This window comes from Phragmites australis, chromosome 4 (genome assembly GCF_958298935.1).
Source record: "Phragmites australis chromosome 4, lpPhrAust1.1, whole genome shotgun sequence".
Classification (NCBI taxonomy): Eukaryota; Viridiplantae; Streptophyta; class Magnoliopsida; order Poales; family Poaceae; genus Phragmites; species Phragmites australis.
In genome coordinates this window covers 4,099,227-4,123,129 of record NC_084924.1, presented here as the reverse complement: position 1 = coordinate 4,123,129, position 23,903 = coordinate 4,099,227, and the positions used below count along the sequence as shown (strand labels likewise).

Sequence of the window (23,903 nt, the reverse complement as noted above, 5' to 3'; positions counted from 1 at the left end):
TGGTCGCTGACACGTGCAACGATATTATGTCAGAGGAACCGTCCCTTGGGCCTTGGGCACCCTGCGCGACTGGTACACCTCTCTGCCGGGCGAAGGAAGTCTGGATGTTGTGAACGGTACCCGCTCGCTGGGGATTCTAGTGATTTGGTCGATTTGGAAGGAGTGCAACCGCCGGATTTTCAATCGAGATTCCAAGCCGGTAGCGCGGATCATCTCGGAGATCCAAGATGAGGCATGCAACTGGATCACTTGTCATGGGCCTCCTTTGCTGACGCCCACACAAGACGGGTTGGAACTTGAACCACTTAATGTTGAAGCAGTTCTTAGGGAATAATTGTTTTTGTTTTACCTTGGCGCTCTTGGCCGGTCTGGCCAAGTTCACATTTGTCGTCGATGCAACTCGCGCTTCTAATCCTGCACTTTAGTGCAGAAAACTCTTTTCTCTCTTATTAATACATAGGCCGGGGTTCCGGGTCTTTAAAAAAACTAAACATTTCCATACCTTTTTATATCGTTGTCTAGTTTCTGAAAGCATTCATAAATCTAGTTGTAGCTAATTGGAGGTGGTATTGATTATTTTTGGACAAACTATGCTTGAAAAAATTGTGCACAATTCAAATGTTTCTTAGCACTTCAAGAAAGCCGGATCATTGTGGACAAAATACTGCATATATGGTATAATTCTGCGACAATTGTTTGTCAGCATCACAAAAAGGCTATCATTTTCTGCTTCGATAGGTCCCTGTAACAGTGGATCGCCATATCTTCAAACTGCCAGATGTAGGTATTCCTTGGAGCTTATTTATGAAATTATAATGCCTTCTACCCTAGCAATGATATCAGATGCCGCCCGGTTACGCGATAGATTAAATGTGACTAAATGCACATTTCTGGGAGAAGTATTTCCGCAACCAGATTTCATAAATTTTTTTATGTTCTTATTGTAATTTATGCAAATCTCATGTGTTGGATTCAGTTTGATACTTCGATATTATGCTGATGTGTTCTGCTTCATGTATGCTTCACTGTAAGGTATTCTTGGTACTGATAGGGCACTAGGTTTGTGACCATTGATGTGCTGCTTTTTTAAGAATTAATCTTTTTGAAGGGAATGCTTTTATCATCTTATGATGGTTTTCAAAGCCATCCTGTCACTGAATGTAATTCATCCTCACCTTTGAAAAGTAAATTTTAAGTGTAAAAGAAGGCTGTGTACGGTTTGTTCCTCACAAAGTTATGCATAGCCAATGGCGGAGCTAAAATTTTTGAGTTCGGTAGGCACTCTAACTTTTTATAACACTGTTAAATCAATATATAAATAAAAAATTTCTAAAAGTATAATACAAATGTATTGAAAATATATCGTAATATCGTAAATTCAACAAATAAGTTTAAATTTTGCAAAAATTACAATATAAATTGTTCACATATGAAATAAGGTCTTACATAAATAGGAGATTACAATACTAATTTAGATTCTTCACTTTACGCTTTCTCATGGTCATGGAAATCTCAATTATGTTATCCTCACTTATTTTGGAGAAAATATCCAGCTCAATAAATGTGATTAAGCTATATAATGGTTCAAAGTTTGGAATAAACCACACAATCTAATTTCTAAAATTCTACTAATTAAGTATGGTGTGAGCAATCTGAATAATAAAGAAAAATAATAACATCGATATCTGTCAAACAAATATTGAAATAACTAACAAGATCGATCAATCCCGACAACAACAACTAGTATTCTATCGTGCAATGCATCTGCTCTAGTTGCTAGCTAGTGCTACAAACACTTCGCTTTCATCTCTCTTTTTCTTTTTCTAGACAAAGATCAAAGCTAGTACTTAATTTTCTAGGCAAGGATAAATCAATTAGTAACTTGTTGTTAAACTCTTGCTAAATTTTATCAATGACAACAAGATACATTCATTTCTATAATAATCATTAACTATATATACCGGATAAATTGAAACTCACGGTATTGCAAATTTGAAAATTGTAATCAACATTGAACGTACAAGATTATAAGATCAATTTACACTCACAGTATTGCAACATTAAATCTCAAACATCTATACTGACTAAGTAGCTGTGCTCTATGGTCACAGTCTCATATTCTCTGGCCCCTACACATACTTGCAAAAAATGAGCCAGATCCCCGAGTAGTCCCTGACCCACCTGGACTACTCACTGAATCCGCCTATGTGTATAGCATGGAATCTGCATTTTACATATCTACTCCCAACTTTTTTTTTGTAATGGATCTACTTCCAACTTTCCCTTTTCTTCTGTTGAAGGATTTAAGGTATAGAGACTGCAGGAAATTTCCAGTGCAAGTCTGCAACCTTCAATCTGCATGAGCACCTATGAAAAGGTAAATGGAGAATCTAACCTATTCTGTCTCCCATAGTTATAAAAGGCTACTGTTTGTCCAACTGAAACGCCTTTGTCTGTATATTTCCTAATACCACCTAAAGTTCTCCAAGTTGAACAAGTATGGGCTCGATAAGATCCCTGCTTATGGATCAACAAAAATCTTTGGGTCAAGATAGGTTACTGCTAAAACAGTTGACAAAGTATCACATATATAATACTTTGTCAAAGCTATTCTTTTCTAATAAAGCAATATTTCCCCCTTTTTAAGACCCTTTCTTTCATCAAAACAAATGAAATCGACGCATGCAAGATCTCAACAATCGGCACGCCCCGTGCCCTCTGCGCGGTCACTGATGGTTTCTTGCAGGTGAGCAGCACTTGTTCTGAAAGCTTCCAGTGCCCTCAACTGAATGGAAGTCCGTTACACAGTGCTGGAGAACAGCCACAGCCGATGCACGGTCCTGGTACTTATGGCCACGGGCCACCAAATCACTCGTGTTCGTGTCAAGTAAGCAATCATTTTCTATTCAATTGATGCAGCAAATTAAATTCCGTAGCTCGTGTATTTGTTTTGGATGCCATTACTTTTTTTTTAGAGGAACAGGTCCGTATTTCATTGAGGTAGCATGAAGATTACAAACCCCTGTTTACAAAGGAGCCCCTGCATAACATCAGAATTACAACACAACCCCTCAGAGGTCCTCATCTTGTGCTTCTCCTCCGATCGAACCAAACAGTCATGGTAACACCTCATTGGAACCGGACAAAGCACCGCACTGAGGAAGAAGCCAGAAGTCGTTCTCACCACCTGCGAGGGAACTTCACTTTTTAGCAGTACAACGAGTAGCCTGTCCCAAACATGCTTAAAAACGCTGAACGCATAGACTTTGCGGCACGACCAGCGGCCGCATCCTCACCGGCGAAGGAGGGAACCGACATCTCCACCTTCATCATCAGCGACGCAACAACCATACAGTCTCAGAAACCTTACCCTACCCTAACCAAACCACCAAATCTATCAACATATAAGCTACAATCACTAATCTACTCTAATACTTACCTAAACACTGGGTGGCCGGGCCACCCTCCAACTCCGACCCTGAGAGGCTGTCGGAGGCGAGGGCGCCGACCGATTCGCCACCAAATCGCCGAGTTGTTTCTCGTCGCCGTTGGAACTCGTGAGAGGATAAGGATAAGCTCGGATAAAATTGCAGCTTTTTGATGCCATTACCGAAGCATTTCATCCTGTTGTTTGCGTTTCTATAGGCATTTATCAATTTATTTTTGGCAGTTAGGATGGTATGTATCGAAATCAGTATTTTTTTTTTTAGAAAAGACGGCAACGAGGATTGCCGATTTTATTAGACTAGGAGTAAAAGAGGTACAAAAGACCCATTGAAAGGAAAACAAGAAAAAAGAGAAACAATTAGGGGGCGCAAAGCACAACTACGAGGCGCCTAGAAGGAGAGTGGGAGAAGGAACATCCACTCTGTTTGATCAAGGGATCAACTATACAACAGAGAGCAAAAAACTACTCGTTGTTGGCTCCCGGGACAAGGCCATAGAGATCTCGCCGAAATCATCCTTGATCTTGTGCGCTAACTGTTGGGCTGTTTGGCTGGATTTTCTGAAGATTCTTGCATTTCTCTCTGTCCATAAATTCCACCAAAACAGGAGTACCAGTCCATTAAAAAAACCTCGGAATTGTTTATCAAAAGTCTTCATTGCCGCACACCACCAACCACGAGGGGTGCGAAACAGCAAGAAGCTTGGTAGATTGTTTAACTGTAACCAGGCTGAGATATGGTACCAAACCTCGCGAGCGTAGACACAGTCCTTGCATAGATGAGTTGCGGTTTCCATTTCCTGATCACATAACCTGCATGCTTGTTCATGAGGCCATCCTCTCTTTGCAAGCTTATCGGCCGTTAAGATCTTTTTTTGTAACATTAACCATGCAAAAGTTTTGCATTTTGGTTTAACCTTCGCTTCCCAGACCGCCTTCATATTGTATTTTGTCATTATCCCTTGGAACTGAATCTTATACGCGCTGCTTGCTGTGTATTCTCCGTTTGCAGTCCATCGCCACTTGATTTGGTCCGCTATTTCGTCAGAAAGATGCAGCTGGTTTATCAACATCCACAGAGATGTGATTTGAGTTAGCTCTTCATCTGTAGATATATCACCGATGTAGGATATCCATTGGTGGTCTTGCAGCCCTCTTCTCACGCTGAAGTTTTTTCTGCAGGATTTTGAAAAAATCAGTGGCGCAATGTTCTTCGGCGCTTGCCCCTGCACCCAGCTTGAGTGCCAGAAATCCGCTTTCCTCCCATTTCCAATCGTTATCTCTGTCGACACATGAAACAACGCACGATCTGTTTGGTCACACGGTAAGGGAAGTCCTTTCCACGGCCGATCTTGTTGTTGCCAATCTAGCCATAACCAGCGGACACGCAAAGCACGCGCAAATTTCTCCAAGTCAACGATGCCCAGGCCTCCCTTCTCTTTTGGTTTTGTAACACTCTGCCAATTTGCGAGGCAGTGTCCTCCCGAGACCTTGTCCGGCTCCTCCCCTTGCCAGAGGAAGCTTCGACGAATACGGTCGATTTTCTTTTGCATCCATTTTTGTAACGGTAGGACAGTAAGGTGGAAAGAGACCTGCGAGGAGAGAACGGTCTTTACCAAGACCTTGCGACCTGCAATGAGAAATGCTTGCCTTGCCATCCTGGTAGCTTGTTTGCAATTTTGTCTATGAGAGGTTGAACGTCTACCCGCTTTAATCGTCGAGTATGGAGTGGTAAGCCGAGGTATTTGCATGGGAATTGACCCACCTTTCCTTGGAAACCCATCAATGCGGCATTGAGGTCCTGATCATTGCAACAAATAGGGTAAATTTCTGTTTTTTGCAAATTTGTGACCAACCCCGAGCATTTACCAAAGGCTTCCAAAATCAATCTTAAGGCATTCAGCTCATTTCTGTCTGGGTAGGCGAAAATGGCCGCGTCATCCGCGTAGAGAGAGCATCGGAGGTTCGCTGCTCTGGGCAAAATTGGTTTGAGAATGTTTCTACGCGCCGCTTCCGCAATGATCTTTTGGAGGGGTTCAATAGCCAAGATGAACAGCATGGGCGATAATGGATCGCCTTGCCGCAGCCCTCTTGCGTGCTTGAACTGAGGGCCTGGAATCCCATTTAAAATGATTCGGGAGGTGGAGGTCTGAAGCAAGGTAGATATCCAATCTCTCCAACGCTGTCCAAAACCCATCGCCTTTAGCATCTCAATCAGGTACGACCAGTTAACCGAATCAAATGCCTTGGATATGTCAAGTTTGATGAAAAGAGCTTGTTGCTTCGCTCTGAATGTACTTCAACTAGACATTATAAAAGAAAAGGATCGCCATTGATATTTGATATTAATAAATGTCGAGAGCTACTCTTATGCCTGACAACTGACATACATAATATGTAACCTTGAAAGACTATAAGAACAATATATCTGATTGAAAAATACAAAGCAGGTCAATACAACAAAAGAGCCAAAGAATAGCCAGAAGTAAACAGTTCTGGACGAGCTCGTGGATTCTATAGAATTGTTAGAGCGATGCAGAATAGGATTCCTGGACAAACACCGCAGGTCTAATTTGTCAATATATGCATAAATATATCAATCCCTAAAGAATAACAAAGCTACAAATGTGTCTATGGTAAAGCTGCAAACGTTAGGGGAAAAAACACTAAGCCTACTGTAGTCAACATGTGATGCAAGATCCTAGATCCCTGAACAATTTCTGCTATCCACAGTAAACAACAGCAGAGAGGGCCAAATTGGTAACTGCTAACTACCGCGGGAAGGACCAAATAACAATGAGGCTTTTCAGAAGCTGCACAGTTGGTCAGTGCACGTTGTTGTGTCCTGTTCTTGCCTGCTCGACGTCGGTTCTTACCAATTCTACTGACGACGCTGGTTCTTATCAATTCTACAGACGGGTTTTCTCTTCTATACTTCCTCTGGTTGTAAATATAGGTCGTTTTAGTCTCCTTAACTATTCTCTAAATATAAGTCGTTTTCGAACTTCTATACGTTTTTTTCTCTTTTGTTCCTGTCTTACTCTTATTTAATAAATATTATTACTCTCACAAATGAATAAATTATCTTTTTCAATACAGAATAAATAAAAAACAATAAAATCATTTGATCTACTTTCTTAATCCTTATGCACAAGTCTAAAACGACTTACATTTGCAAACGAAAGGAGTATTTTCCTGGACAAAAACAATGAGGCTTTTTCTAGTCACAATTGGTTACCACGCCTCTTCCCGTGCTGGTGTTGCTTTGCAAAGGTGATTAGAGTATCTTTCCTGTGTAGGAGAGTGGGATTAGATCGAGATCTTTAAACTGCAAGTTGCTGCATGGATCCATCCGTGGTTGCAGAGATTCTTGAGCTACTTGCATATACAAGCCATGGCAGATTTACACAGTAAAGTTACACACCTATGCACGGAATCCAAAGCTGCCGTGAGGAGACAAGGCAGGCTATAGCGTGATTAAGCAGTGCCCAAACTCATGCCATTCGGTGCATGATTCCTGGTTTCTGACCCCGTAATCTATTGTCTTGCAGTAGCATGCGTGCGAGAAGTGTAATTAGCTTTGGAGAAAGCAGAGTGATGTGCTAATTTTTCTATTCCCTCCAGGCTCAGGCGCTGTGCTGACAAGTGGTGGTTAGTGGTTTGGTTACTGCATGCCTGGAGCTGCTACCTTCACGCCAGCAATAGCTAGCTTTGGAGTAAGTTGTAACCTCTGAACCTCATTATGCTTGCCTATTTACCTATCTACAGTAGCATGGTTTGGTGTGGTTTACGTGATGGCTTCTCGGAATTGCTGCTACAGTGTTATCTCAACATTCATGTTTTTTTTAAAATCGAACATCTCGAATCCGAATCGGATTCCAATACTCATATCGGATTTCGAGTTGTATTTCGTATGTCTATTTTTTTTTCCGAATCGGACATCCGAATCCAAGTCGAATACTCGGATTTCGACACTTGTGTTCGTATCCAGATAACACTGCTGTTAGACTATTTCACCCAAAAGGGGCGATGTAGTAGTTCACAATCTCTGTTGTCGGGTAAAATACACAGTAGCCCATGCACTTACTTAAGCTAATCCTAACATGTACATTAGTAGGATAGTTAGGATCACCGCAGACTCCACACAACACTCAAAAGGACAACCCCAAAAAATGAAAATTAAAGGGAAAATGTAAGTTTCTTTATTAAAAAATATTTTCCTTTTTTTTTTCTTCGAGAAGATGCATTGAAATATAGTAGTACACAACATGCACTCTCCCTGTTGAGTTCAGCTATAACTTGGTCGTGCGTTTTCATGTGTTGAGTTGGGTGGTCTCTTGTGGACGTGTGGATAGAGTGCAGCGTTCGTGCCTTTGTGGTGCTCACTATATGTAATCTGGTCGTCACTAAAAAATATATAGCAGCTAAAAATCTACACGGGAAAACACTGAAACACTCTGACATCTCAAGCCACAACCGATGCCGAGCTCAGCGCTTGTTGACGCCTCCACGTAGCGTCGTCGCCGGATTCATGTTGCATGAACGCCACTTGGGATATGTTTGGTTCGTTTGCTCTTGCCAACTAATTTTGTTTGGTAAGGTTAAGTAAGACAAATCTTATTAGAAGAGGAGAGTCAATTTGGTTCAATCAAAAGTAAGAAAATCCTGGTCTATCTTATCCGAATTCAAACAAAGCATGCAGAGGAACCAAATATGCTTGCTTGTCTTCTAGGAACCAAACGTGGCCTAATTGCCATCACCTTAGGATTCTTGTTAAAGAATGAATTGAGTTGCAGTGCTGAACCCAGTCTGCTTGCCTCAGACCCTGTCTCCCCTGTGTTTGGTGCTTAATTGCCATCACGTTTAGTTTAGTAGCTTTAATAGTACTAGCGACTTGTTACTCCTGTATGTGATCATGGACTTTTTTTGCTTCACGCTTGACAGTTTATCTCAAGTCTTGTTCTCTTCAGCCGCAACGTTACAATGTGGGTGTAAAAAACAAATGCAGCTGTTGGTCACCTCATGGTTTTTGTTGCATTTCTGCATGTTCTGAAGAACTTGGGACTCGAAACAGGTGTGAACTCCGAGCAAAGCAGCAGGAACAGTGTGTCTGAAAGCTGAAAGCCTGAAACCGTGGAAACATTACTGGTTCCGAGTTCCAAAACGGCAGGCACATTCATAACGAGCAGGTCTGGATCAGATGCTGCAACCAGCGAAAAGGTTCGATGGAGTACGGTATATTTGGGATCAGCGTGACTGCTAATATCCCCTTTTTTTAAGGCGAGACTGCTAAATCTTGGGAAAGTCCTGCTATTTGATCCCAAGCAAGTATAGTTCACGAACGTTGTTATATGCTTGATGTTCTTGACGGTGGCAAAAAAATCAATTGGCCTGATGAGAACAACATCTGACATATTTCACTTGGCCTGTACTTGTGGTCTACATGATGCCATGACACAAAATCAATTGGCTAGAACAACATCCGGCAATTTCACTTGGCCCGTACTTGTGGTCTACATGATGCTGGCGAGCATGTGCCTGGCGAGGTTCGAGTACGACGACGCCGTTGAAGGGGGGCGGCCGCCGGCCGCGGGGGTCGACGGCTGCTGCTTGACGACAGCGGGGGCGATCGGTTTGGTCCTGCGGCGGTCGCGCTCCTTGACGAGCTCGTGCGCGAGCCGCTCCAGCTTCTCGGCGTTGGTCTGCTCCACCAGCTTCTTCCCGCGGAACAGCACCGACTCCACGCTCTTCTGCGCCAGCATCTCCTCCGCCACGCGGCCACCCTTCGCCGCGCCCCGGCTCGCTCGCGGCGTCCCCGTCGCCTGCACATACATCAGCAGCAAAAGTTAAACGTGCGTCGCGTCCAATCCAAGCCTCGCAAACGTCTCAACTCTCTCCCTACTAGTGTACTGTGAAAGTAGAGGACAGTGACACTGCACTGGCCATGGTAACACTGACCTGTATCCGGATGTAATTGCTTGTCCTATTATGTCCGAACGCCATGGCCACGGCCTGATCCACCTGGCGTCAGATGCGAGAGAGGCTTTAGCGCGGGCGCAGAGAACAAGATGCCAGATTAATGGACCACTAAGGCTAACGTGCGTGTTTCACGTGTGTTTCGTACCATGTCGGCGACGCCCTCGGCGGCGATCCTGACGATCTCGGACGGGGAGGCGCCGCCCCCGGCGGGCCGCTGCTCGCCCTCGCCGCTGCCGATGGAGACGACGAGCAGGTCCTCGACGCCCGCGGCGAGGGGGAACTCGCGCTTGTTGTTGAGCACGTGCGTGATGGCGGCCGCCGTGGGGTTGCCGAGCGCGACGCCGCCGCCGACCGCCGCGATGCGGGTGGAGCCGTCGGACGAGCGCACCTCCACCACGGCGGTCGAGCCGTCCGACCCGGCGCACGTGGCGGTGCACACGTCGCGGAGGCGGAAGTCGTAGGCGGGTGTCTCGACGGCGTCGGCGCGCGAGAACAGGAACAGGCCCGCCGTGGCCATGTCGTAGCACGGGACCAGCACCGGCCGCACCGTGTCCCGCAGCGTCAGGTCGCCGAACAGCTTCCGGAACGCGGCGCCCGGGCAGCGGAACAGAGCCCGCAGGCTGCCGAGCCCGCCCCCGTCGCTGCAACCCGACCACCCGCGCCGGAGGCTGCGCAGCAGGAACGCGAGCGCGTCCTCCGCGGAGAAGAGCGGCCGCCCGTCCGGGCCGCGCGCGACCAGCATGGCCGCGAGCACACCCCCAGCTCCGGACCCGGCTGCCACGTCGAAGAAGTCCGCCAGCCTCGCCTCCTGGTCCCCGGTGCGCCGCCGCAGCGACGCCTCCAACCTCACCAGCGCCGCGCCGGCCAGCAGTCCGTCGGCGGCTCGCCCGCCGCCGTCGATGGACAGTATACAAACCTTCCCCTTCCCCGCTGCCGCCGCCGTCGTCCTTACCGGCGTCGCCTTCCTCGACTCCACCGCGTCCCCGAGCTGCGGCGACCCACCGGCGGAGAAGAGCTTGGGGCCGTCGTAGCCGAACAGGAACTTGCTCTCGAGGATGGAGAAGATCTCGTAGGTGAGCTTGTCCACGTCCAGGCCCGCGGCCGGCTCCACCGTCGCCGCCTCCATCTCCACGCCTCGCACACTCGCGCTCGCTGCTGAGACGATCGGGGTTTTGCGTAGGGCTGCGGCGCGGGCGTGCGTAGAGAGCACTCAGCAGTTGCCAGCACGGGGGGAGGTTATATAGAGGCGACCGGGAACGAGGCGCGCGGGCGTGGGCTAGTGGCGTTGACTCAGCGCACCGCGGCGCGCGACCACGGTAATTAGCGTTGCGTGTAGCTCCTGTTACTGCCGTAAGTTTCCTAATTACTGATGCTTAGTCACTGTGGCGTAATGATAATGCAGACGAACAATTAATCGGTGGCATTTCCCGTGGAGCACCGGAGTAATTCGCATGCGTACGTATAGATGTGCGGTTCGTGTACGCCGGTGCTGCAAGACAATAGAGGAGTTGGGCGTGCACGGACTCCCGGGAGAATGGGTTAATTACGCTCGGACGTTCGGCCATTCAGTCCGTCAGTCGAATGGTTGCGGTATGAGAAGGAAATTTATAAGATTTTTTTTTACAAAATTTTGATTTATATCATCTTTTCTATTTTAACGGCTAGCAGTATAAGTGATAAGAGTGAGAGAGATACATAGCATGTATAAATGAAGATCTTTCTATAAAACCCGATCCAACATAATTTCTTTCCTCCGGCATAGTGCTCTGGTTCAACAAAACTCATCCAACATAAGTTCTTTCCTCCGGCATAGTGCTCTGGTTCAACAAAACTCATCCAACATAAGTTCTTTCCTCCGGCTATGGTGCGCGCAGCCGTACCAGAACAGCCAGTGCACAAAAGGTAATGGGGTTCGGCTACCTAGCGGGCGAGCCTAATTCATGCGCACGCTGAGAGTGGAAGGAGCAACTTTTCGGACAACAAAAAAAACTCTTCTTTTTTAGAAAGTTTTACCTTCCCGTAACTTTCCTGTTTTGGAAAGTTTTCTCAAAAAACTTGTCTGCTAAAAATTTTTGAAAAAAAAGTTACCGAGAAAAGTTTTAAGAAAAAATTACTAAGAATTTTTTTTAGAAAAAGTTATAGAGAAAAAATTACAGAGGAAAAGTCATCGAGAAAAAAATTTCTGTGGATCTTGACTTAGTTTTGAGAAAAAATTTGCATGAGAAAAGTTTGGAATAAAATTCCAGTACAAACTTTTATGAACAAAATTTTTAGCACAATCTTTTTTGAACAAAAATTTTCAACACAAAATTTTTGAACAAAAATTCTAGCACAAACTTTTGTCAAAAAAAAGTACATTGGGCCTGCCTCTGCCCGCGCGCCCCGATAGCCCGCATGTCGTGACAAGCCCGTCGTCCATGACTTCAGGCGCACGCGATCACACGTGAAAGAGAAATCCACCTACCTAGCTGCAACAGATTAGTTCCTACTCCACGATCGTCTTTCGCCTTGTTGTCACGCGTGCTGATCCACTACTGATCGAGCGCAGGGGTGGACCCACAGGGTAGTCCTAGTAGGCCTAGGACTGCCCTGGTCAAGCCCAAAGTCCGATTAGTAATTAGCTCGGTTGTCAAAAAAACCATTTAAAACCCACTGGTGCTGGGCTGGCGTCGACTGTCATGGGGTCATAGCTCCTCCTGTGCTCGCAGTCACACCCACGGCCGCACGTTTTGGTATTCCTTGCCGACTCGCCTCCTTGGTTCCTCACATTCTTGCACTCGCCGCACTGGCTGTCGCCCGCCTCCCATCGGCGTGGCCGCAAGCTCAGCAGGTTGCCCCGTATATTGACGTTGTCCTCTAGTCTGCCGGCGCGTGGCAAGTGAGCAAAGCCGCCAACGAGGATCACGCGATCAGTAGAGCCGACAATCTGGACACCGCTATCAGCTTACGATCTTGACATCACTACATAAGGTTTGTATGTTGCATATTGCAAGGTCCTGTTCGCTACTTGCCTTGATTTTTTTATTGGAACTTTAGGCTTCTAGTCTTCTAATTAACCACATAGTGGTCAAGTCATTCCGTCATTGAGAGATGAAGAGGCAGGGAGATATTGCTTTACTTTTCCGGAAATATGAAGCAAAGGCAAAGAAGATTGCGGCTGAAAAGCATGCTCAAACTCAAGAACAAGAACCATCTCTAGTTCCGACTGTGGCTGAAAAGCAATCTCAAGAACAACCACATCTTGTTCTGATTCCGGTTGTGGCTGAAGAGTGACCTCAAGAATAAGAACCTCCTCCAATTTGTGATGTTGATCATATCGAACATGATCCGGGCTTAAGAGTGCATTTTGCAAGCTATAATGCCAATGATCAAAATACGATTCGGAGAGGATATATTCTAAAAGGTCTATGCCAACCTTTTCCCATGATTACCCAACCAAGAACATATACGGTAAAGATCATTGCTTTAGTATTATTTGGTTCCACAAATATCCTTGGCTTGAATATAGTATTGAGAAGGATGCAGTATTTTACATAGTATGTTATTTGTTTGGCAAGGGATGCAGTAAATTTGTTAAGAGTGGTTGGAGAAATTGAAACGTAGGTAGTTATGTACTTAACGAACATGTGAGAGGTATAGATAGTGCTCACAAAGTTACGCAAGAGAGATATGATTTATTTGTTCAAGGTAAACCAATTAATGATGTTATTTTGGAGGTGTCACAACATGATCTAAGTCTCCACAAGGTTAGTTTGACCTATTCATTTAGATGTTTGAGGTTTCTTTTGCGTCAAGGTTTGTCATGCTGTGGACATGATAAAAGTGAGGAATTTAGCAATAAAGTAAACTTCTTTGAACTTTTGGATTGACTTGCAGGAAATAATGGAGAGGTTAATAAGGTTGTTCTGAAAAATGCTTCAAAAAATTGCATTTTGACTTCTCCTAAGATACAAAAGCAAATTATTAAATGTTATGCTAGAAAACCACTAGACACATAATTGAAGAACTTGGTGACGACCACTATGCAATTCTAGCTGATGAGTCTAGTGATATATCACATAAAGAATAACTAGCCCTTTGCTTGCGTTATGTTGATAAACTTAGAAGGGTGTGTGAGAGGTTTTTTGGAGTAGTTTATGTAGTCAACACTAGTTCTTTGTCACTTAAGACAATAATTCAATCTTTACTTGTTGGTCACAACTTGACTCTTACTCAAATTCATGGGCAAAGAATATGATGGGGCAAGTAACATGAAAGAAGAGATTAATAGGCTGAAAATATTGATCATGAAAGAGTCTCATTCTATTTATTACATTAACTGTTTTGCACATCAACTCCAATTGATTCTTGTTGTTGTTGCTAAGAGAAATGTTGGTTGTGCAACTTTCTTTGGACAATTTTCTCGCTTGCTAAATATTATTGGAGTTTCTTGTAAGCGTCATGATATGCTTCAAGATGTTAGAGTTCAAAAACTTAAGACTGCACTTGAGTTGGGTGAAATAGACAGTGTGAGTAGATTAAACCAAGAGATAGTGATAACTAAGCCCGGTGACACTCGGTGGGGTTCTCATTATAAAACTATTGCACATTATTGATATGTATTTTACAAATCAAGAAGTACTTATAACTCTTTAAAAGGATCCCAAACAAAGGGATGATTAGCCGAACATACATGCTATGGTCCATGTGTTGGAGTCATTTGAGTTTATTTTCAATGCACACTTGATGCTTATCGTTATTGGATACACAAATGAGTTATCTCAATATTTACGAAAGAAGTACCAAGATATTGTTAATACAATATCACTTGTAACTTTGGTGAAGGAAAGACTGTAACAAATAAGATCTTATAGGTGGAAAGAATTCTTTGAAGGAAAGGTTACATCATTTTGCATTAAACATGGCATTAATATTCCTACATTGGATGGCAGATATATGCCTCATGCAAGATCCCCACGGTTTTATCCGACTCAAACAATTGATGATCATTATAGAAGAGAAATGTATATTGGTGTCATTGATCAAATTCGGAAAGAGCTTGACAATTGGTTTGATGAGGTAAATATGGAGTTGCTTATTTGCATGTCGGTCTTGAATCTCTTCAATTCTTTTGATTCTTATGATGCACATAAAGTCTTTAGGCTTGCTAAGTTTTATTCCAAGGACTTTTCAAGTGTGGAATTGATAAGACTTGAACTTCAACTTGATAACTTTATTGATGATATGAGGAGAGATGATAGATTTAAAGGCCTAAATAATCTTAGTGAGCTCTCTATTAGGTTTGTTGAAATGAATAGGCATGTTGTGTATAAGTTGGTATACTTGTTTCTTAAATTGATATTGATCATACCGATGGCGATGGCAAGTGTTGAAAGAGTATTTTCGGCATTGAGTTTAGTGAAGGATAAGTTGAGAAATAGAATGGGTGATGAGTTGTTGAATGATTGTTTAGTCACATATATCGAGTGAGATATCTTCTCCAAGGTAATTGAGGATGACATAATCGAGTTTTTCATGACTATGAGGAAGCGCAAAGTGAAGAATCTAGAATAGTATCGTAATGATATTTGACCTATTTGGTCTGTTTGAGAAAGCGCAAAGCGAGATATCTTCTCTATAGCATGTTTGGTTCATAGCCAGACCTTGTTAAGGTTTGCCACGTCTAAGGTTAGTCATGTTTAATCATCTTAGGCATCTGTTCGTAACCATAATTGTGGCAAGATTCTCTTCCTGTTGCTATGGTCCTACACGTTAGTGACTCAAGATTCTCTTAGTCTTACTAAAGTGTGGCAAATATTTTGATCGACTAACCTGAGACGAGTGTGGCAAAAAATTATGATAAATAGTGGCAAAGTTAGTATATGAACCAAATGGACCCGTAATCTTCCACTTATATAAGATCTTATGTTATGTTTGAGCTATTTATATTGTGGTTTTACAAATTTAAAATTTATTGTTGAATTTACGATTTATACCGAATTATCAAATTTTATATTCTTTTATTGAATTTCTGATCTTAAAAAACTTAAATACGTACCCTTAGAAAAAATCCTGAATCCACCGCTTACCGAGCGTTACATGCAGTTGCTGCCGATCGATCTAATCGCCGGTCCCCCGACAATGCGTGCGCGTACGTGGAGGGGGGGGGGGGGGGGGGAGATGCGATCGAGGTCGGGGATGCCCTCGCTCCGTGCGCTGCGTACGTACGGGTGGGACGGATGCGTGCCGGGGCGGGCGGGGACATCGCCTGCCGGGGCCGTCGTCGGATCCGGACGCGTCGGCGGGCGCCGCGCTGCCACCGCATAACTCCGCATCGCGGCCTCGCCGTCTCGCGCGGCCGCGCCAGTGGGTGGATGCATGGCCGTACGGCCGATCCCACTAGTATAAGCTGAATGCTCGGCGTCGTGTCAACGTGACAATATGCGCCCACGCCGCGCTGTCCCATGGTATCCTATGTGTGGTCGCCATGGCCTGACCTCCTCCTGTGAATAGTGAAGGGATCAGGCATCTTGATCCTTGCTAGACCAGAACAGCCCTATCTCTCGTAGATTCTCTCGTCCGGGTCTGGGAGTGATTTGTTTATCTGTATGTTGTTTACTAATGCTATATATTCTTTTGTATGGGTACTGAACATTGGGTCTTCATCTGTTGGTACTTGGTACTGAACTACTGATGCAGTGTATTGAGTAGGATCCCATGTATGGGACTATGAATTGAGATTCTGCATCTATGCTGTGTAATGGTGGCGAATTTGTTTGCACTTTGCACTAGTCTATGTTGGCCATAAAATAAGTAGTTGATGCACGTTTTTTCTACTCAAACTCGAATTTTCTTCCCTTATTCCAGGGAGTCATGGCATCTGCTCTTAATACCATAATATGTTGTATATTGATGTCCTACTCTTATTCTAACATTGATCAGTGAACTACAATTTTTTTATATAGGCTTCTAGCAATTCACGTTTCTCATTTCTTTTGATCTGAACTCTGATGTATAATCTGTGTTGTTTGTTTGCAGTATTATTGGAGGGCTTCTAATAATCTCTGGTTTATACCTTGTCACCTGGGCACGGCATAGAGAAAAGCTGACTGCATAGGAGTATCTTATGTAAAATGTGCATCAGAATCGCGCGACGGTGCTCTCATGTCATGAAGAGTGGAAACTTGGCCTCCGGGCCCTTTATATCTCTTGCTATGCTGTGGAATGTGCCACATGAATCTTGATATCTTGATGATCTGAGTCTGAGATACTAAACTTCTTTTAGGTACCTCCCTTACTGAGACTAAGGATACAAGAAAACATGCTTTAGAAAGAGTGAAATCCTGCAGAGAATATTCTAGTGAAGATATGTAGCATAATCTTGTAAGAATGTTGTCTGCCCTCCTAGCAGTTAGGTTTATGTGAGACTTGCACCAAATACAAAGTTAGCTTTACCGGCTAAGTGAAAGCAAAAGCATATCTCCTTTTAAAATTTCTTCTACACACACATGAAATTTGTAGCCAGCTCTGACATGTGTTCAAGTGAGGAGAAGTTAATCTGTATATCTGTGAAGTGCCTGCAGTTCATACTGTCCACAGTTTCTAACATGTCTCATAAATAGTAAGCTCGCGATTCTGGGAATCTCAAGCCCTAACGCATTTTACATGTGTATCAATTTTGTTTTATCAGTTCCTTACTCCATATCATTGTGCGATTGTCCGGTGGTCCCCTGTGCTGTATGTGTGATAGATTGGCCCTGTATGCGTGCATTGCCCGCCATGTTGCGGACTTGTGGTGGATCCAAGGATGATTTGAACATTGTTGTGCTCCAGTAATAGCTGTTGAGATCTTTGTGATTTAATATCAACTCTATACATTAACCTTTTTATGGGTTCTACTACACTGCCAACACAATAATTCGTGTACGCGAATGCTATATGACCTAGAGCTCTTGGTACTAGTACTATGCGTGTATTACGTGAATTAAAGATCATTTACGTATAAAATACATGTATAATATATACGTGTCATGTATTGCAGTTGTATTGTATGTATCGTGGTAGTTACGTGGAAATAATAAAATATTGAAAATCTGTTATTGAAAGGAACGTGAAAAGTAATATTGTTGAAGTGTAGGAATCTGAAGGAAAAAGAATCCCCCAGAAAAAGATTTTGAGCTAAGAAGAAAACAAAATGTAGAGAAGCCATGAACAGTGGCCTCCGAGCACCCGTAGTTCCCCGAGGATCTGAGAAGCCCCTTGCCGGTGGACCTCACAAGGGCTCTACGGTGATGTGTCAATCGGTGGAAGGCCCGATGCTGCATTTAAGAGGGAGTGCGACCTGTCACTTCCAACTACTCCCCCCCACGCTTGCCGTACTGAGTGCGCCAGCCCCTGCCAACGCCTGGTAGGGGCGTGAGGATATTTAATGCGATGGGTCCCATCGCACGTCACCCTATAGGGCCCATGAGGGGAACGGCTTGAAGATATCGTCACTGGGCTCGAGGCATATCGCTTGCCCCCTGCTGTATAAGACCAGCTCTGACCGAGCGGGCACGCGGGGTCGTTCGGCTGCTGCCCAATGGGCCCCCCACTGCATCGGCTAAAAATTGGCGTAACGAGGGACAAGACCGGCCGAGGGCGGATTTTTAACCCCCTGTAACATCAAACTGTAGCCCCATGATGGTTGTTTTCTATTTATGGCTCATGGGAACTCGTGCCCTCCTTTCTGGGCATGCCAAGCCTCCCCAGCAGTATAAGAGGGGGGTGCACCCCGGAGAAGAGGATCGAAGCTAACAAGTCTTAGAAGTTGGAGACACCTGAACAAGCCAAGCACACTACGCACAAGTCTGAAGCCTGATGAATAGAAGCTCAGAGAGATCGGCACTTGAAGACCGAAGCTCTAGACTTAGACAGAAAATCTTGTAACACAAGAGATCCACAGAGAGGCATTCTCAGGGCATTAATAGCGTACACACAAGAGTAGGGTATTACGCTCTGTGCGGTCCGAACCTGTCTAAAATCCCTCGAGCATTTACTCCCACTAGCAATTGATCATCCGTCCCGCCTACATCTTATATACTCGCATTAAATTCACGTACGAGGTAGATTCAGAATCATCCCCCTGGTCGAATCTCAAAGGGGGTTCCCTAGGGTCCCCGCTTGAGGAGTTTATCCTCCGACAGGCGCCATTTCCTCCTTGGATGTGACATTGTGATGTCTCTCCCACCCTGAGGGCTTCCCTGGGTGAAAACCCTTGCCCGGTTTCTGGTCGAGCGACGGTGGCGTTGACATTGCTACCTTCCTGAAGGCGTCATTTCCGGAGGCCCTCTTGCTCTGGATGGAGTCTCCAGTTCTTTTGTTGGTTGGCCCCTACGCCTCCACTCGGCGCGACGGTGTTTCCATTTCATGTGGCGTTCCCTTTTACAGTGGATGTCTAATGCGCACTCCTCCGAAGCGTCGCGCCCGCTGACTATCTAGGGTTTTGGTTCGGTGTAGGAGCTGGGCTCCACCAACCAAGCTGCTGCTGGTGTATGTGGGGCTCCACCGGCTTGTTGCTCAGGTTGTTGGTTTGGTGCACGAGTTGAGTTAGGTTGGGCACGGCTGTTTGTTAGTTGCGCCGTGTGTTGTAAGCGTCGTTGAGCTGTTCGAGGTCATTTTCGCCGGCCTCTTCTGTAAGTTTGCCCCTCTGTCCTCGACAATGATTTGGTCTATTGTGTGCTCCTTCAAAGTGACACATTGCTGACTTATGTGACAGAGGGTATGACATGGGAGTAGGGCTTTGCCGACCGTGTGTGGGTGATAGTTGTTTAGTTGGTTAGCGCGTGAGTTGAGTTGGGATTGACCTGTCTGTTGTCTAGTTGTGCCATTTGGTATGAGTGTCGTTTGTTGATTTAAGGTCGTATTGTCGTCTTGGGGTTGTTTTGCCGGTTTTCTTTTAAACCGTATAATTATGAGGTTTTCAGATCCAGTTTCTCTTATAAACTGATTCAATTCTCTTCTTCTATGAAAATATCGGCAATGCTCTTGCCGTCCTTTTGGGAAAAAAACGAAGGCAAAATTGGAAAATAACATTGCAAAAATCACCTAAGTTGAAAAATACCATCGGTGTCTCTATGACATGTGGTCCCAGGGCCCACATGTTATCCTCACAGCCGATGGTATTTTCCAATAAAAACATCTTTGCAATGATATCCATCTAATATTTTAAAAAATGAATGATGACTACTTGTTGCAACTCAAAGCTGAAGAGGGTATATATGTAGAAGAGAGAGAAAGAGAGAGATGTGATCATTGAGCTATAGGCTGCCAAAACTGCAGTACTGTTTGATGGTTTGGGAAACGGTTGGTGCGACTAGGGTTCACAATCCTCCTGAAGAAAATCCTGTGAAATAGTCTGTACTTTAGACTCTGGATCCATTCAATAACAGTATAACATGCACCTGGTAGAATGAATATATCAATCGTCTCTTAAAATATTACTCCTAAATTACACTCACATATATTTGATTAATATCATGTTACTAAAAATATATCCAACGGCTATATTTAGACTGGCTATATTATCAACGGCTATATTTGCAATAGCTATATTTTTAACGGCTATATTTACAACAACTATATTTGCAACGGCTATATTTTTTTTAGTATATATATTTTTAACGGCTATATTTGCAACAGCTATAATGCATGCAATTTTGTATATGCTGAAATTTTGTGCGTACGTGCACGTCGCCGGCCACGAGCTCGAGCTCGACGTGACCAGTCCCCGTTCCTGAAGCACGCGTACGACTTGCTGGGGTTCCACAACCTGGAGATGTGCCTGCACCTGCTCGGCTGCGAGAGCGCCGCCGGCGCGTTCCGGGGCAGTGCGCGCCGGGACGTGGCGCTGGTGAACAAGACCTCCAGCCGGTGGGTGCGCAACCCTTCGTGGTGTTACGAGCCGGCGAACAAGGGGCTCGCGCGCGACACGCTCGGCCGGTGGGTGCTGGGGCAGCGGGCGCACGACGACCTGCCCGTGCCGGACGACCTGCCGCTGCTATCGGAGCGTGTTGACGAACACGTGAGATACTTCTCGAGTTTGTATGATTCGTGTAAGGTGACGCTATCTTGTGAGGCTTTGAAATCTCGTGTGCTCATCGTTATGGTTGCTAAGCTTTTCAGTTCGAGCTTGTGGTCTAGCACCGCACCCGCACAGCCGCAGCATGCCACCGAAGACGCACCGCAGCAGCCGCTGGCCGGGGCCATATTGTAGTGCCTTTCGATCTGGTGTTCCTCTCTATTTCCAGGAATATAATCCGTAGAAGCTGTGTGTTCGACGGACCTCAACACCAGCTTGATTTTTTAGCTTGGTTTTCCAGGAATACAATCCAATTTGGTCTCTAAAACTACAATGAGGATCGATGACCTCAGAGCACGAACCTGATGAGAGTGATGAAACATTTGGACTTGTGCTTGATCATGCGGAGCACCCCTTCACTGGGCAACACCTCCACACCGGTGAAGACAGTCACCGGGTTAAACTCATACTCGTCCTGGTCATTGTCAATAACGAAGCCATTGGCAATGCAAAACCTCCGTGAGCCAAGGTTCACCAAGGCACGCGTTATCTGCGACCAGCTCTCTGGCAGTTCAAATTCCTTCCCGACATGCTGCACCGTCGGCGGAGAAGAGTCCACGGCAGTGGAGAGGTTGTCCAACGTGCACAAGTCATAGGGGCCGCGATCTGATAAGCCAAGCCAGAGGCCCAGCTCAGGGACATACTCAGCTTTGAAGGGCAGCACCCAATCACCCACCTTGTTCCACTCACAGGTCACCGTGTCGAAGGAGTAGGTCGCCGTGGTGGTTGACACACATATTCTGGTGCCGTCGACCACCGTGAAGCGAGCCTTAAGGGGGGCCTCATACTCTGGGTCCTCGAAGAATGGCGGCTCCGGGAGTGGACCCCAACACCAGTTCCCCACAGGGTCATAGGCAAGCACCTCGAAACAGCACGATCTGGCAGGGTTCATATCCATGATGTACAGGCTGTCTGTGTGATTGTCAAAGTCAGACTTGGCGTGGGCAGCGGCACCCGGCATGGAGACAGCCACATAATTAGGTCCCTTGGGCGAATTCAGCTCGGGCATGGCAATCAAGGAGCGCAACTCGGTGTTGTAGATGCTGGTGTTGCCTGCCGCGTCCGAGCAGAGGATCTTGTTCTTGCTCTCGCCAACGAGAGCGAACGCACTAATCGAACTGTAGGGATTAGACACAGGCGCCGTGTATGGTTGGTAGTGTATGCTCGGTTTAGGCAAACGGCCGATGCTCCCTATTTTATTGATGCCATTCTTCTTCATCTTAGCTTTAGCCTCTGCTTCCAGTGCTTCTGCCGTTGATGGGTAGAAGAGCTTCGATACGTCCATGTGCCTCAGCGAGTACAAGCAGCGCCCCTCGCTCAACACCAAATGCAGAGACTGACGGCTCAACTTCTGGCAGCTCATCTTCAGCGGTAGTAGTTCACGCTTCCTTAACCTGAAGGTCCAAGCAAGGAAAGAGAATCATTCCACAATTCAACAAAACGAATGAGCGACCTAAATTAATTTTCTCTTCGTTGGTACCCTGACTGACACTCAAAAAGAGGAGAAGTAGATATTCAATGGAGGAGGCTGAGAAATCTGGATCCCCCCCCCCCCCTCTGATGGAGGATTTATTTTGTACGTCTTGGCCAACTATCACTAACAGCAACGAACGAACCTTCTCTGTTCATTATGCATGACTAGAGAGAGTATCATCAAAGATTTAGAGAAGCGCACAATTTCATTAAAAAAAACTTAGCCCTCAACTTAACATGTATTGTTCTCTATTTCAGCACAGATCTGGAACCTAGCCTGGCACACAATTCTAGCACAAATCAAAGGGCCTGTCAGGATGACTAACACCCCTAGTTGTGGCAAGCGACACACAGTTTGTGGCGACAGATCATTTCATCGGAGCGGACTTGCCACGAGAGAGAGAGACCTTCGGGGGAGGCGGCGGAGAAGTGGACGGGGCACCAAGAAGCACTACGGCATCGATCAGGGCGGCGGAGAAGGCGAGGAGGGCAGAGAGCACCTCGGACTCCGTCTCTACCACTCGCAGACGAAGGGCGGGCGGCGAGTGAGGCGGCGGCGAGAACTTATTCGCGTGCGCGGAGGACGAATGGTTTTAGATTTGGTCGGTCGGCTGACTTGCACAGTGGGACGTGACACGGAGCGGTTGGAATTTGGTTTGGATTTAGATTAAACGCATTTTTCAACTAAAAGAATTCGATCCATCAGTTATGACTAATTAACTGTAACCAAGTCTAACCGGCGGGCTCGCCACGCACGAACAGTGACATTCTTTGCTGCATAATTTTTTTGGCCATGGTTTCCGGTTGCAACTTTCAAACATTGATGTTGGGTTTAGTCCCACGTCAGATATTGATGATGTGGGAGTATGACTTAAAAGTTAAAGGATTCTTTATTTATTAGATAAGTCTTTTGGGTTAAATTGGTCTAAGACCTTATCATGGTTTTGATTGGACTTGTGCGTATAGCATGCCCAATGAGACTTGGGCGGAGAGCGGTGAGCTCGTGGGTATAACGAGCCGAGCTAGACTGCTGCGCACTTTAACAACTAATACTGTTTACTTGCGAACTGCTTGTACATATTGGTGCCACAAACAAGGAGAGCATGCAGATAGTTTCCAAGAACAAATTTGAAGACTGAACGTCCTTCATGTGCTTAAAGGCAAAGCTGGCTAATATGCTGTCTCAAAGTCTATTCAGTAACCCAAGCCAAGGAGAGCAGAACAGTACAAGACATTTTGCTCTAAAACTGAAAATTCACTATACATTATCTCTGTTATGATGGCCAAATAAAATGTGTCAATTTTTAACTTGGAATTATATTGGTTACAGGCCATTTCTGCCCCCAATATGATTGCAGATGAACTCGGAAAATATATGACACTACCATGAATTCAGAAAACATGTAACAGCAGCCACTGTCCCAAATCCTCTTTAAGACCTCGTGATTACAGACCCATGCTATCGACTGTTCAGCTACTGCTTCCTTTCCACAAACTCTTACTGTGCAGACTCTCGGTGGACAGGGGAGGCGACAAATAGTTTGTCACTAGTCTCATTGAATCATTTTAGATCAACACAAGATCACATTGTGCAAGCTTCCTGCTGTGGCTTGGAGTTGTGGCTTCCTGCTTTTCGCCCTCAGCCGTGGTTTGCAGTTTTGGCTTCCTGCTGCCGTCGCGGTGGGTGGCGCGCCGGGGGCTCGTCGGCAGTTCGTTGAGCAGCGGTGAATAGATTCCAAGGGCGGCCGCGGCGGAAGGAGCGGCATGTAGACGAAAGGTATGAATGGTATGGCTACGTGAACGACAGTGAATAGGAAGTAGTCCGGAGGCAAATGGGACTCGCATCCTCTGACATCACAAAGCAATGTCACCGAAATGAACAGTGGAAATGGCAGTGGAAGGGGTTTT

General features: G+C 45.4%; 2 protein-coding genes across 2 annotated transcripts; both read right to left on the bottom strand.

Moving 5' to 3' along the window:
• Positions 1 to 8,840: 8,840 nt before the first annotated feature.
• LOC133914093 (patatin-like protein 3) lies at positions 8,841 to 10,740 on the bottom strand. Its single transcript, XM_062357245.1, has 3 exons — positions 9,570 to 10,740; positions 9,404 to 9,466; positions 8,841 to 9,267 (listed from the first exon to the last, which is right to left on the bottom strand). Exons 1-3 carry the CDS (start codon positions 10,548 to 10,550, stop codon positions 8,959 to 8,961), a joined length of 1,353 nt encoding a protein of 450 aa, XP_062213229.1. The 5' UTR covers positions 10,551 to 10,740; the 3' UTR covers positions 8,841 to 8,958.
• Positions 10,741 to 20,726: 9,986 nt separating this feature from the next.
• Positions 20,727 to 22,574, bottom strand: LOC133914092 (uncharacterized). Its single transcript, XM_062357244.1, has 2 exons — positions 22,403 to 22,574; positions 20,727 to 21,916 (listed from the first exon to the last, which is right to left on the bottom strand). The coding sequence occupies exon 2, from the start codon at positions 21,883 to 21,885 to the stop codon at positions 20,812 to 20,814; it is 1,074 nt and encodes a 357-aa protein (XP_062213228.1). The 5' UTR covers positions 21,886 to 21,916; positions 22,403 to 22,574; the 3' UTR covers positions 20,727 to 20,811.
• Positions 22,575 to 23,903: the final 1,329 nt, after the last annotated feature.